At 47.1% G+C, this 15,749-nt stretch overlaps 1 protein-coding gene across 2 annotated transcripts in view; it reads left to right on the forward strand.

Moving 5' to 3' along the window:
- The window catches only part of epb41l5 (erythrocyte membrane protein band 4.1 like 5), a 208,827-nt gene that overhangs the window by 81,372 nt on the left and 111,706 nt on the right, over positions 1–15,749 (forward strand). For both annotated transcript variants that reach the window (XM_070874359.1, XM_070874360.1), the window contains exon 2: positions 13,932–14,036. In XM_070874359.1, the coding sequence (XP_070730460.1) occupies positions 13,932–14,036 (105 nt within the window). The remainder of the gene's footprint in view (positions 1–13,931; positions 14,037–15,749) is intronic.

The raw sequence follows: 15,749 nt of genomic DNA on the forward strand, positions 1-15,749 counted from the left end.
CCCCGTTCCCTCGCTCGCCCCCCCCGCTTCCCTCGCTCCACCCCCCCCCGTTCCCTCGCTCGCTCCCCCCGTTCCCTCGCTCGCCCCCCCGTTCCCTCGCTCGCCCCCCCGTTCCCTCGCTCGCCCTCTCTCCTCCTTTCCTCCCTCTCTCTCTCCTCCTTTCCTCCCTCCTCCTCTTTCCTCCCTCTCTCTCTCTCTCTCTCTCTCCCCTCCCTCCCTTCCCTCTCTCCCCTCCTTTCCCTCCCTCTCCCTCTCCCCTCCCCTTCTTTCTCTCTCTCTCTCTCTCTCTCTCTGTTCCCTCTCTCTCTCCTCTCTCCTCCTTTCCTCCCTCTCTCCCTCTCTTTCTCTCACTCTCTCCTCCTTTCCTCCCTCTCTCTTTCCCTCCCTCTCTCTCTCCCCTTCCCTTCTCTCTCTCTCGCGCTCTCGCTCGCTCGCTCTCTCTCGCGCTCTCTCGCTCTCTCTCTCTCTCTCTCTCTCGCTCTCTCTCCCCCTCCCTCCCTCCTCTCTCTCTCTCTCTCTCTCTCTCTCTCTCTCTCTCTCTCTCTCTCTCTCTCTCTCTCTCTCTCTCTCTCTCTCTCTCCTTTCCTTTCCCTCCCTTCCCCTCCCTCTCCTCCTTTCCCGCTCTCCCTCTCTCCCCTATGTTTCCTCCCTCTCTATCTTCCCTCCTTTCCCTCCTCTCTCTCTCTCTCTCTCTCTCTCTCTTCTCTCTCTCTCTCTCTCTCTCTCTCTGTCCCTCCCTCCGTCCGTCCGTTCCTCCCTCTGTTCCCCCTCTCTCTCCCCCTCCCCTTCCCCTCTCTCTCCCCCCTCCTTTCCCTCCCCACCTCCCCTCTCTCTCTCCCCCCTCCTTCCCTCCCCCTCTCTCCCTCTCCTCTCCTCTCTCATTTACACAGTGACCTTCTGTTTACATTCCAGCTGCACAATGAGGTCACCATTCGTCTTGTCAAGAGACCTCTCAAAACATTGCTGCGAAACTGCCCTTGGGCAACTTAAACACACTTTTCGCTTAGCATAGATCTTCATTGTCTGCTGACCCATTGGGCCGATAAATCTATCCTTGAACTATTTCTCCTGCCACATCACTCATTGTGGATGTCGGAATTTTCAGTGATTCTATAGAGGCACACCAATTACTACTTGCTTCCTGGTACTCTCTTATTAGAGGCCAGTGATAAATTGGTGCAGTAAGTTTAAGCAATTCGTGGCTATCATCTGGTTGTGTGTGTATAATGGGATAATTTGCTCTGCACACATTTGGGTGTACTCTCTTTTGTGATTGTGCACAACCTGGGCTGGGGGCTGGGATCCTGGTGGGAATTGGGCAAGTGCTGGCAATGAGGCCTGCCACTGCCTCACTGCCCCCCACCCAGATCTCCTGCCAGGACCACCGCTGGCTGTCCATTTCCCTGCTATCTGCCCAAATAATGCTGCTTCTTGGGACCATCACGTGGAAGGGAAGGAGATGGTCGGCCTGCAGTGGTCAGCTCCAAGGTCGGGGATTGGAGACAGAGAGCGAGAGAGAGGGCCTATTCGAGTCCTCGGTCTCTGCTGAGGCCGACAAGGCTAATGCTCCGTTGACCTTCTGTGCTCTTGCCCCTTTAAATGCCCGGCTGCCCCTTTTGATGCTGTAGGTGGTGGTCTTGCTGCAGCACCGCTGGGCACTGACTGACGCTTTGGCAGATGGAATACAATGTCGGAAAATGTGAGGTCATCCACCTTGGGGGGAAAAAAACAGTAAAAGGGAATATTATTTGAATGGGGAGAAATTACAACATGCTGCGGTGCAGAGGGACCTGGGGGTCCTTGTGCATGAAACTCCCAAAAAGTTAGTTTGCAGGTGCAACAGGTAATCAGGAAGGCGAATGGAATGTTGGCCTTCATTGCGAGAGGGATGGAGTACAAAAGCAGGGAGGTCCTGCGGGAGTCGAGAGAGGCAGCGGCCTATAAAAGGCTCAGCAGTCCGGGGAGCGTCGAGAGAGGCGGGAGTCGAGAGAGGCAGCGGCCTATAAAAGGCTCAGCAGTCCGGGGAGCGTCGAGAGAGGCGGGAGTCGAGAGAGGCAGCGGCCTATAAAAGGCTCAGCAGTCCGGGGAGCGTCGAGAGAGGCGGGAGTCGAGAGAGGCAGCGGCCTATAAAAGGCTCAGCAGTCCGGGGAGCGTCGAGAGAGGCGGGAGTCGAGAGAGGCAGCGGCCTATAAAAGGCTCAGCAGTCCGGGGAGAGTCGAGAGAGGCGTACCGGTGCAGCTCCAGCTGAGAGAAGTCAAAAAAGAAGTAGAAAGAAATCAAAAGGTGACGTCACAGCCAACGTGGTAAGTGATTGGCTGCTGATTGGTGAGTAGTTTTTCTTTTTCTTTATTAGTCAGTAACTTTTAACATTGTTGTCGGCAATTTAAGTGTATCTAAGGGTTAAGTCATGGCAGGACAGCTCGGTCATGTGATATGCTCCTCCTGTACCATGTGGGAACACGGGGACAACACCAGTGTCCCTGACGACTACATGTGCGGGAAGTGTGTCCACCTCCGGCTACTGATGGTCCGCGTTGCGGAGTTGGAGCTGAAGGTGGATTCACTCTGGAGCATCCACGATGCTGAGAATGACGTGAGTATCACGTGTAGCGAGTTGGTCTTACCGCAGGAGAAGGGTCCACAGCCAGCGAGGGAATGGAAGACCAGCAGGAAGAGTAGTGCAAGGAAGGTAGTGCAGGGGTCCCCTGTGGTCATCCCACTGCAAAACAGATACACTGCTTTGAGTGCTGTTGAGGGGGATGACTCATCAGGAGTGGGCAGCAGCAGCCAAGTTCATGGCACCGTGGCTGGCTCTGTTGCACAGGAGGGCAGGAAAAAGAGTGGGCGAGCGATAGTGATAGGGGATTCAATTGTAAGGGGAATAGATAGGCGTTTCTGCAGCCGCAACCGAGACTCCAGGATGGTATGTTGCCTCCCTGGTGCAAGGGTCAAGGATGTCTCGGAGCGGGTGCAGGACATTCTAAAAAGGGAGGGAGAACAGCCAGTTGTCGTGGTGCACGTTGGTACCAATGACATAGGTTAAAAAAAGGGATGAGTTCCTACGAAATGAATTTAAGGAGCTAGGAGCTAAATTAAAAAGTAGGACCTCAAAAGTAGTAATCTCGGGATTGCTACCAGTGCCACGTGCTAGTCAGAGTAGGAATCGCAGGATAGCTCAGATGAATACGTGGCTTGAGCAATGGTGCAGCAGGGAGGGATTCAAATTCCTGGGGCATTGGAACCGGTTCTGGGGGAGGTGGGACCAGTACAATCCGGACGGTCTGCACCTGGGCAGAATCGGAACCAATGTCCTCGGGGGAGTGTTTGCTAGTGCTGTTGGGGAGGAGTTAAACTAATATGGCAGGGGGATGGGAACCAATGCAGGGAGATAGAGGGAAACAAAAAGGAGGCAAAAACAAAAGACAGAAAGGAGATGAGGAAAAGTGGAGGGCAGAGAAACCCAAGGCAAAGAACAAAAAGGGCCATTGTACAGCAAAATTCTAAAAGGACAGAGGGTGTTAAAAAAACAAGCCTAAAGGCTTTGTGTCTTAATGCAAGGAGTATCCGCAATAAGGTGGATGAATTAACTGTGCAAATAGATGTTAACAAATATGATGTGATTGGGATTACGGAGACGTGGCTCCAGGATGAGCAGGGCTGGGAACTCAACATCCAGGGGTATTCAACATTCAGGAAGGATAGAATAAAAGGAAAAGGAGGTGGGGTAGCATTGCTGGTTAAGGAGGAGATTAATGCAATAGTTAGGAAGGACATTAGCTTGGATGATGTGGAATCTATATGGGTAGAGCTGCAGAACACCAAAGGGCAAAAAACGTTAGTGGGAGTTGTATACAGACCTCCAAACAGTAGTAGTGATGTTGGGGAGGGCATCAAACAGGAAATTAGGGGTGCGTGCAATAAAGGTGCAGCAGTTATAATGGGTGACTTTAATATGCACATAGATTGGGCTAACCAAACTGGAAGCAATACGGTGGAGGAGGATTTTCTGGAGTGCATAAGGGATGGTTTTTTAGACCAATATGTCGAGGAACCAACTAGGGGGGAGGCCATCTTAGATTGGGTGTTATGTAATGAGAAAGGATTAATTAGCAATCTCGTTGTGCGAGGCCCCTTGGGGAAGAGTGACCATAATATGGTGGAATTCTGCATTAGGATGGAGAATGAAACAGTTAATTCAGAGACCATGGTCCAGAACTTAAAGAAGGCTAACTTTGAAGGTATGAGGCGTGAATTGGCTGAGATGGATTGGCGAATGATACTTAAGGGGTTGACTGTGGATGGGCAATGGCAGACATTTAGAGACCGCATGGATGAACTACAACAATTGTACATTCCTGTCTGGCATAGAAATAAAAAAGGGAAGGTGGCTCAACCGTGGCTATCAAGGGAAATCAGGGATAGTATTAAAGCCAAGGAAGTGGCATACAAATTGGCCAGAAATAGCAGCGAACCTGGGGACTGGGAGAAATTTAGAACTCAGCAGAGGAGGACAAAGGGTTTGATTAGGGCAGGGAAAATGGAGTATGAGAAGAAGCTTGCAGGGAACATTAAGACGGATTGCAAAAGTTTCTATAGATATGTAAAGAGAAAAAGGTTAGTAAAGACAAATGTAGGTCCCCTGCAGTCAGAATCAGGGGAAGTCATAACGGGGAACAAAGAAATGGCGGACCAATTGAACAAGTACTTTGGTTCGGTATTCACGAAGGAGGACACGAACAACCTTCCGGTTATAAAAGGGGTCGGGGGGTCTAGTAAGGAGGAGGAACTGAGGGAAATCCTTATTAGCCGGGAAATTGTGTTGGGGAAATTGATGGGATTGAAGGCCGATAAATCCCCAGGGCCTGATGGACTGCATCCCAGAGTACTTAAGGAGGTGGCCTTGGAAATAGTGGATGCGTTGACAGTCATTTTCCAACATTCCATTGACTCTGGATCAGTTCCTATGGAGTGGAGGGTAGCCAATGTAACCCCACTTTTTAAAAAAGGAGGGAGAGAGAAAACAGGGAATTATAGACCGGTCAGCCTGACATCGGTAGTGGGTAAAATGATGGAATCAATTATTAAGGATGTCATAGCAGTGCATTTGGAAAGAGGTGACATGATAGGTCCAAGTCAGCATGGATTTGTGAAAGGGAAATCATGCTTGACAAATCTTCTGGAATTTTTTGAGGATGTTTCCAGTAGAGTGGATAAGGGAGAACCAGTTGATGTGGTATATTTGGACTTTCAGAAGGCGTTCGACAAGGTCCCACACAAGAGATTGATGTGCAAAGTTAGAGCACATGGGATTGGGGGTAGTGTACTGACATGGATTGAGAACTGGTTGTCAGACAGGAAGCAAAGAGTAGGAGTAAATGGGTACTTTTCAGAATGGCAGGCAGTGACTAGTGGGGTACCGCAAGGTTCTGTGCTGGGGCCCCAGCTGTTTACACTGTACATTAATGATTTAGATGAGGGGATTAAATGTAGTATCTCCAAATTTGCGGATGACACTAAGTTGGGTGGCAGTGTGAGCTGCGAGGAGGATGCTGTGAGGCTGCAGAGCGACTTGGATAGGTTAGGTGAGTGGGCAAATGCATGGCAGATGAAGTATAATGTGGATAAATGTGAGGTTATCCACTTTGGTGGTAAAAACAGAGAGACAGACTATTATCTGAATGGTGACAGATTAGGAAAAGGGGAGGTGCAAAGAGACCTGGGTGTCATGGTACATCAGTCATTGAAGGTTGGCATGCAGGTGCAGCAGGCGGTTAAGAAAGCAAATGGCATGTTGGCCTTCATAGCAAGGGGATTTGAGTACAGGGGCAGGGAGGTGTTGCTACAGTTGTACAGGGCATTGGTGAGGCCACACCTGGAGTATTGTGTACAGTTTTGGTCTCCTAACCTGAGGAAGGACATTCTTGCTATTGAGGGAGTGCAGCGAAGGTTCACCAGACTGATTCCCGGGATGGCGGGACTGACCTATCAAGAAAGACTGGATCAACTGGGCTTGTATTCACTGGAGCTCAGAAGAATGAGAGGGGACCTCATAGAAACATATAAAATTCTGACGGGGTTAGACAGGTTAGATGCAGGAAGAATGTTCCCAATGTTGGGGAAGTCCAGAACCAGGGGTCACAGTCTAAGGATAAGGGGTAAGCCATTTAGGACCGAGATGCGGAGGAACTTCTTCACCCAGAGAGTGGTGAACCTGTGGAATTCTCTACCACAGAAAGTTGTTGAGGCCAATTCACTAAATATATTCAAAAAGGAGTTAGATGAGGTCCTTACTGCTAGGGGGATCAAGGGGTATGGCGAGAAAGCAGGAATGGGGTACTGAAGTTGAATGTTCAGCCATGAACTCATTGAATGGCGGTGCAGGCTAGAAGGGCCGAATGGCCTACTCCTGCACCTATTTTCTATGTTTCTAACTGTATAGGGTATGGCTGATCTTCTACCTCAACTCCACTTTCCTGCACTGTCCCCATATCCCGTGATTCCCTTAATATCCAAAAACTCTATCGATCTCTGTCTTGAATAGCCTCAAAGACTGAGCCTCCACAGCCCTCTGGTGTAGAGAATTCCAAAGATTCACCACCCTCTGAGTGAAGAAATTTCTCATCAGTCCTAATTGGCCGACCCCTTATTCTGAGACTGACCCCTGATTCTAGATTCCTCAGCCGGGGGAATCGTCAAGTCCTGTAAGAATTTTGTATGTTTCAATCAGATCACCTGTCATTTTTCTAAACTCTTTATACAGTGCCTTTCACGACCACCAGAAATCTCAAAGCGCTTTACAGACAATGAAGTACTTTTGGAGTATAGTCACTGCTGTAATGTAGGATATGCGGCAGCCAATTTGCGCACAAGCAAGCTCCCACAAACAGCAACGTGATAATGACCAGATAATCTGTTTTTTGTTATATTGATTGAGGGATGAATATTGGCCAGGACACTGGGGATAACTCCCCTTTTGAAATAGTGCCGTGGGATCTTTTACATCCATTTGAGAGAGCAGACGGGGCCACAGTTTAATGTCTCATCCAAAAGACAGCACCTCAAACAATGCAGCACTTCACTGGAGTGTCAGCCTAGAATTATGTGCTCAAGTCCCTGGTGTAGGACTTGAACCCACAACCTTCTGCCTTCGAGGCGAGAGTGCTACCCACTGAGCCACAGCTGACATATGAGACTCGGCTTATACAAGGCTTCCAAAGCAAGCGCTCCACTTGGAACTCCTTCACGGCAGACGAGCCAAAGGTGGGCAGTGGAAACGTTACAAGGACACCCTCAAAGCCTGCCTGATAAAATGCAACATCCCCACTGACACCTGGGAGTCCCTGGCCAAAGACTGCCCTAAGTGGAGGAAGTGAATCCGGGAGGGCGCTGAGCAGCTCGAGTCTTGTCGCCCGAGAGCATGCAGAAATCAAGCGCAGGCAGTGGAAAGAGCGTGCGGCAAACCTGTCCCACCCACCCCTTCCCGCAACGACTATCTCTCCCAGCTGTGACAGAGACTGTGGTTCTCGTATTGGACTGTTCAGCCACCTAAGAACTCATTTTAAGAGTGGAAGCCAGTCTTCCTCGATTCCGAGGGACTGCCTATGCTGATGATGCAAGGCTAATGGGTTAAAAGCCACCCGGCTAGGTTTGTTTGTGCATTTGTTTTTTATTGCCGTGACTTGTTGGGTGGCTGGGAAGAAATGGAATTTGAGTTTTTTTTTAGTAAAGCAAACCAGCCTCCTAATCCCTGTGAACACTGCAACATTGGGCCATATTCATTAAGGCCTTACAATGCTGCTTTTGTGTCTACTTCAATAGCTTAGTCAGACTTTCTATGCACTGGACAAATATGAGTGGCCTTTGAATGTTCAACCAAGCTAAACAAATCTTTTGTATTTATATTCAAAAAAAAAATGCTTTGCTTGAGACTAAATGGGTTTATACAATGACTTTAAAGTTTAGGCTGGTTGTTTTGTGAAGAAATATTTTTCAGGCCACTTCTGAATTAACAGCACAAATATGGTTTCTTTGCTTATTACCGAAGTTACCATGTTTTTTTTCTGACGTGTTAAATGAGGCAGATTTGATCTCTGGCTTGTTCTGTGTTAGCTGCTCTCGGCCTGGGGCAGTGGTAGAAACACCTTGGTTGTCCTCAGCATGGTTAATGGCAGTTCAGGAGAGGAGAAACTCTGTTCCACTCCTCTCTGTGTACAATGGCCACTGTGGAATTTTATGCCGGGAGAAGGTGATTTCTTCAGAAGAGTGGATGTACTTTTACACTGAATTGCATCGCGTCTACGGCATGGAAACTGGCCATTCAGCCCAACTGGTCTATGCCGGCGTTTATGCTCCACACGAGTCTCCTCCCACTCATATGATGAGTGTTTTTGTGACTGGAAGGCTGTAGTAGCCAGTGGGGTTCCGCAGGGCTCAATGCTGGGTCCCTTGCTTTCTGTAGTAGATATCAATGACTTGGACTTGAATGTCGGGGGTATGATTAAGAAGTTTGCAGATGATACTAAAGTAGGCAGTGTGGTTGATAATGAAGAAGAAAGCTGCGGACTGCAGGACGATATCAATGGACTGGTCAGGTGGGCAGAAAAGTGGCAAATGTAATTCAAACTAGATTAGTGTGAGGTAATACATTTAGGGAGGCTAACAAGGCAAGGGAATACACTTTAAATGGTATGGCACTGAAAAGTGTAGAGGAACAAAGAAAGGGACCTTGGAGTGCAGGTCCACAGATCCCTGAAGCTGGCAGGCCAGGTAAAGTGGTTAAGAAGGCATATGGAATACTTGACTTTATTAGTGAAGGCATGGAATACAAGAGCAAGGAGGTTATGCTTGAACTGTATAAAACACTGGTTAGGCCACAGCTGGAGTAGGCAGTTCTGGTCACCACATTACAGGAAAGATGTGATTGCACTGGAAAGGGTGCAGAGGAGGTTTACAAGAATGCTGCCTGGACGAGAATTTTGGCCAAGAGGAAAGATTGGAGATGCTGGGTCTGTTTTCTTTGGAACAGAGGAGGCTGAGGGGAGACCTGATTGAGGTGTATAAAATTATGAGGGGCCTGGATAGAGTGGATAGGAAGGACCTGTTTCCCTTGGCAGAGGGGTCAACAACCAGGGGGCGTAGATTTAAAGTAATTGAGGTTTAGAGGAGATATGAGGGGAAATTTCTTCACCCAGAGGGTGGTGGGGGTCTGGAACTCACTGCTTGAAAGGGTGGTAGAGACAGAAACCCTAACCACATTTAAAATATACTTGGATGTGCACTTGAAGTGCCGTAACCTACAAGGCTACGGACCAAGAGCTGGGAAGTGGGATTAGGCTGGATAGCTCTTAGTCGGCCGGCGGGGACACGATGGGCCAAAATGGTCGCCTTCCGTGCTGTTAATTTCTATGATTCTATGATATCAGCATATCCTTCTATTCTTATGCTTATCTAGCTTCCCCTTAAATATTTCTGTACCATTCGCCTCAAGTACCCCTTGTGGTAGAGATTCCACATTCTTATCACCCTTTGGGAAAAGAAGTTTCTCCTGAGTTCCCTATTGGATTTCTTCTTCAATTATTTGTTTATTATCTCTCTTTTTTAAAATAGTGATCACTTGTAACAATTGAGTTCTTCCCATGTTGTCGTGGTTACTATAAAAACCTTTTGACTTGAGGTTTTGTTTACTTCCATTTGCAGCTTTGAAAACTGATGAAAGACGGGTTTTTATAGACCATCAAGAGAGAAAGCTTTGATCTTTACCTCAAAAAGCGATTTATTGAACGTCACATTTAACTTCCCTGTATGTGTTGCAAGACAGGACAAAATGAGTGTTATTTTAATACAACAATGTGTATTTATATAGCGCTTTTAACATAGCAAAACGTCCCAAGGTGCTTCACAAGAGTGTTAGGAAACAAAATTTAACATCGAGCCATATCAGGAGATATTAGGGGAGATGAGAGGTAGGTTTTAAGGAGCATCTTAAAGTGGGGTAGAAAGGTGGAGGGATTTAAGCAGGGAATTCCAGAGCTTGGGGCCTGGGCAGCTGAAGGCACGGCTGCCAATGGTGGAGTGATTAAAGTCTGGGATGCTCAAGAGGCCAGAATTAAAGGGGGGGCAGATATCTCGGAGGGTTGTAGGGCTAGAAGAGATTAGAGGCATGGAAGGGGCAAGGCCATGGAGGGATCCTAAAACCAGGATGAAAATTTTTAAATGGAGGCGTTGTTTAACCAGGAGCCAATTTAAGTCAGCGAGCACAAAAGCCGTGTTTTAAAAAAAAAATTAAATGAAATGTTATAACTGAAACCCTATTTTCCTGTCATAGAAACATAGAAAATAGATGCAGGAGTAGGCCATGCGGCCCTTCGAGCCTGCACCACCATTCAATAAGATCATGGCTGATCATTCCCTCAGTACCCCTTTCCTGCTTTCTCTCTATACCCCTTGATCCCTTTAGCTGTAAGGGCCATATCTAACTCCCTCTTGAATACATTCAATGAACTGGCAATAACAACTCTCTGCGGCAGGGAATTCCACAGATTAACAACTCTCTGAGTGAAGAAATTTCTCCTCATCTCAGTCCTAAATGGCCTTCCCCTTATCCTTAGACTATGTCCCCTGGTTCTGAACTTCCCCAACATCGGGAACATTCTTCCTGCATCTAACCTGTCCGGTCCCATTAGAATCTTATAAGTTTCTATGAGATCCCCTCTCATCCTTCTAAACTCCAGAGTATAAAGGCCCAGTTGATCCAGTCTCTCCTCATATGTCAGTCCTGCCATCCCGGGAATCATTCTGGTGAACCTTTGCTGCACTTCCTCAATAGCAAGAACTTCCTCAGATTAGGAGACCAAAACTGAACACAATGTTCCAGGTGAGGCCTCTCACCTGAGGCGCTACAAATAATCCCTGAGGCTTCGAATGGGACAGGAAACGGCCTAGTGTTCCTGCTGTTGATTACTATCTAGTGACTCCGGCTGGAAAATATGAGTGTTAGAGTAAGGATACGATTGCAATGCCCTCCCTCTATCCCTTGAATGGGTTGGGCGGTTTACTTGACACCCATAAGCCCATTTAGCCATGGGCCCAGAGTCCTGTCAGCAATAACAACAATAACTTTTATTTATATAGCTTCTTTAATACAGTGAAATGTCTCAAGGCGCTTCATTGGAGCATTATGAGATAATAATTTGACACCGAGCCGCATAAGTAGAAATTAGCACAGGGAAAGAGGTAGGTTGTAAGGAACGTCTTGAAAGAGGAAAGAGAGGTAGAGAGGCAGGAAGTTCCAGAGTTTAGGGCCAAGGCAACAGAAGGCACGGCCACCAATGGTTGAGCGATTAAAATCAAGGTACTCTAAAGGGCAGAATTAGAGAAGCGCAGATATCTTGGTGGGGTGGGGGGGAGGGGAGGGGAGGGGTTTGGTTGGAGGAGATTACAAAGATAGGGAGGGGCAAGGCCACGGAGGGAGATGGGAATGTTGAAATCGAGGTGTTGCTTAACTAGAAGCCAATGTAGGTCAGCGAACACAAGGGTGATGGGTGAGCGGGATTTGGAGCACACTGGAAATGTACTCCAACCTCTCTCTCGCTCCTTCGGGAGATAAAATTAAGGAGAAACGGTCTCCTGCAATTCTGGAGGTATTTGAAGAAACACTGCTGCTGTGTTAGAAGACTGTCTTGCAGAGGGGTAGGCAGTCATCGTATCAGCAGTTTCCCTAGAAACAGCATTTGCACGATGGCATCTTGAGCACAGTTGAATTGCTGCACTAAACTGGTGACTAAGCAGCAGTGTCGATGCCAGTCACGTCTTCAGTGCTGCGGCATATCAAAGGCACCGCCCCTCTTAGTGTCGTTGTGTTCAGGCAGGTGGAGTATTTGAAATTCGTAGGACCGCAATGCACTGGAAAGTCCTTCCAATTGCCAGCATGTTGGTTTAAAGGGTACAATTGCTCTGCGTTGGATACTGATCTGATGGATGTAATGTCTGATTCTGTCAGGTGCATGTTACTGTTTAAAAAAATATATTTTCTTACAGTACCAATAAGCTGTAGTAATATGGAGTGAGAGGCCACCACCAGTATCGTAGATACTACAATAGCTCTTGTATTATAAGATAGTCACTAAATCCAATGAGGAATTCAGAAGAAAGCTCTTTACCCAGAAAGTGATGAAAATGTGGAACTCGCGACCACAGGGAGTGGTTGAGGCGAATAGCACATATGCATTTAAGGGGAACTAGATAAGTGCATGAGGGCGAAAGGAATAATCATCATCCTTCATAGGCAGTTCCTCGAAGCGAGGATGACTTGCTTCCACGCCAAAAAGGATGAGTTCACAGGTGTTTCAATGAAGGACCTAATATTCCAGATCCCGAACTACATCGTGAAGGGTGGAAGATGCCTGTGCTTGGATTTTTTTAACGCGGGATTGGCCGTTGCACACCAGCCACCACATGGGCTTGACAGAGCTAAGTCTTGGTCCAGTGGCAAGGATTACCCAAGACTAACTGGAGACCAGCTCTGCTGCATAGACCGAGCGTGCACATATCGCAGTGTGGGCTGGCCTGTGTTGCCCCTGGGCCCTCTCTTCTTCTGGGGCCCCAGATTCATGCCTCTCCTGGGCCCCGGTCACTTCCCTCTACAAACTCTTGCCGTTCCTTCGCCCCTCCTGCTGTGCCTGCCCGCACTGCAATCAGCGACCTGACTTTGCAGCCGTCGCTCTCCTGCAGCAGCTCTCGTGCTGCTCCCTGCAGTGATATGCTGCTCCCTCCAATGGCCCCGGCCTGCTGATGGTCTTGCAGGAAATTGGCAGGGTCCCGGCCTGCGGGACCATTGGAGGGGGCGCCGTGCGACAGCCCGGAAATCGGCGCCGTCCCGGCCTGCAAGAAAGGAATAAAAGGATATACCGATAGGGTGAGTTGAAATAGATAGAGTGGGAGGAGGGTCGAGTCGGCTGGGGTCAGAGGGTCAGATCAGCTGGGGTCGGAGGACGGGGTCGGGTGAGGTCGGCAGCAGTGCGTCCGCTTGGATGCTCCTGATCGAATGGATTGTTTTGGACACGCTGTGCAGAATTAAGAATGAGTCCCAACTGGAAGGTTGAAGTACATCGCCGATCTGTCAACATTCACTCATTTGGTCCGAATGCCCATTTGCTGACCATGCAGATAATCTGTCCAGCTGTAACTTGACAGATCGCAAGTTCCGGGTTTTCGCACACTTACGTCTGCGCACTCATAGGCCCTGTAAAATCTGGGCCGTTAACTCTGTTTCTCTCTCCACAGATGATGCCTGACCTGCTGAGTATTTTCAGCATTTTCTGTTTGAATCTAATTTAGTGTGTTGCATCCTGCCCCTCAGCTAACATTTAGCCGAAGGAGGCATAATCTTAAAATTAGAGCTCGGCCGTTTAGGAGTGAAATCAGGAAGCACTTTTCCCACACATACTGCAGTGGAAAGCTGGAACTCACTCCCCTAAAAGCCTGTAGATGCTGGGTCAATTGAAATTCAAGACTGAGATCGATGTGTTTTTGTTGGATAAGAGTATCCAGGAATATGGAACAAATGTGGGTAAATGGAGTTTGAGGAATCCAGGGATCTGGGGATCTGGTGGGAAAGTGGAGTTGAGGTCGAAGATCAGCCATGATCTTATTGAATGGCGGAGCAGGCTCGAGGAGCTGAATGGCCTACTTCTGCTCCTATTTCTTATCTTCTTATGTAAGGTTGTACTGTGTGGTTTTCATTAAAAATATTAGTGCTAATTTTCATCTTTGAAAATACAGTAATTTTTATTGATATTTGTGTTCTAATTTTGATCAGTGAAACAAACCGATTTGAACGTATGTTTAAAAGCAAATGTTGCTTTTGAACTTGTGTGAAAGCGTTTAAAACTGACTTTCTGCACAGAAATGTTCTCGTGTTTTTCATTCTTCAGAAAAAAGCAAAAGGCCAGGAGCTGTTTGAGCAGATTATGTACCATCTCGACATCATTGAGAAAGACTACTTTGGCCTTCGGTTCATGGATTCTGCACAAGTAGCGGTATGACACCCTCTTCTTGCAAGACGTTTCAAGAACTTGCTTGTTTATGTAGATGTAGTGTGTTGGGAGAAATAAAAGCTCCCGTTTGCCCGCATTTGGTATCCTGTCTGTTTAGAATTCCGCAGAATGGAAGCTCTGTTTTATTTCTCTACCTTGCAGGGATAACAAATGTTCCAAAGTCGCTCTTGGATAATCTCATTCTCCGTGTACTTTAGAGTAATGTGTTTTTCAATGTGAGGGTGATATTTTTCCTACCTGGAGAGGGGTTGGGGGTGGTGGTTTTGGCTCATCCCATACTCTTTTTATGTTTGTATCCTCCTAGCTGCGGGTTAATAAGCGCTGAAGAAGTGAGGAAAGATTAAATCCTCTTCCCGCCTACATTCCTGCTGTTTCCTATTAAATTGGAGCCATGAATTTTGAGCTTTGAAGTTTCACCAGTTTAAACGAATGCTTTCAGCAACGAATGCCTCCTATCTTCTTACTACATATAAACCTTTCAATGCCGTGCTATTATGAAGCAAAACATTTTGTTGTTGAAGGAAATGCAACTTTCTCAAGCAACCAATTTAACCTCCCACCCAGTGTTGATAAGACCTTTTAGACATCTGCTACATATTTTGCTCGGATAACGTTGTCTCATGTAAGACGATTGAAAGCCGGACATTTGAGCAGTCGGAGGTTCTCTAAACAAAGTGTGTACTGGTGCCGTGGCTGAGAGCTTTTAAATGTCCAGCAGTGGAATGTGTAGGAGCTGAAAGAAAACAGGCCCATGATGGATAAAGGAAAGGAGGAATAATGCCAAGTCTAGTCGTGAACACCCCCTCCCCACTGGGCACAGGAGCTTACAGATAATATTGTACAACCCAAAAGGGAGAATTCATTTCTAATTTAAATTGTTCCCTTTTTTTTTCCAACTGCATCATTTGGCATTGGCTGACTTGGAAAGCAGTTCGAACAGCATTGTTTGAATCTGGTCGACATGCTCTTTTGAGAATAAAATGACTGTATTTTGTTTGGCTATTGAAACCTTTTGGAACTGGATCAGTTTGCAAAGGTTGCTGATGTTTATTTCCCTTTGAGAATGCCAAACTCTGTTGGGGTCAGCTTCATTCCTTAAAAATACCTACAGCCACGGAAAGGTCAGTCAATGCTTTATCGCTGTTCTGAGGGTGTGTTACTCCGAGCAACTTACTTTAATTCTTGTCGATGGCATTTCACAAAAAGCAACCTAAAGGGGTATTCCTGAACAGTAGAATAGAAAGTTTATAAAGGAAATGGATAGTTTAGTAATCTGCTTGGTTTCACTGGTGTTCTCTGGTTTCATAATTAATGGGACCTGAATAAAGAGTAATGAATTGATAGTTTTATAAAGAAAATCTACCAGACCCTTGATAAATGAATAACTTAGAATCATAAAATCATAGAAATATAGAGCACCATTTCGGCCCATCGTGTCCGTGCCGGCCGACCAAGAGCTATCCAGCCTAATCCCACTTTCCAGCTCTTGGTCCATACCCCTGTAGGTTATGACATTTTAAATGCACATCCAAATATCTTTTAAATGTGGTGATGATTCCTGCCTCTACCACCCTTTCAGGCAGTGAGTTCCAGACCCCCACCACCCTCTGGGTGAAGACATTTTCCTGTTTGTTCAAACGTCTTTAAGTTTCCTACCCTAGTTAACATTGGCCCAGAATTTTCAGTCAGAGGCTT

The sequence above is a fragment of the Pristiophorus japonicus genome, chromosome 3, assembly GCF_044704955.1.
Source record: "Pristiophorus japonicus isolate sPriJap1 chromosome 3, sPriJap1.hap1, whole genome shotgun sequence".
NCBI lineage: Eukaryota > Metazoa > Chordata > Chondrichthyes > Pristiophoridae > Pristiophorus > Pristiophorus japonicus.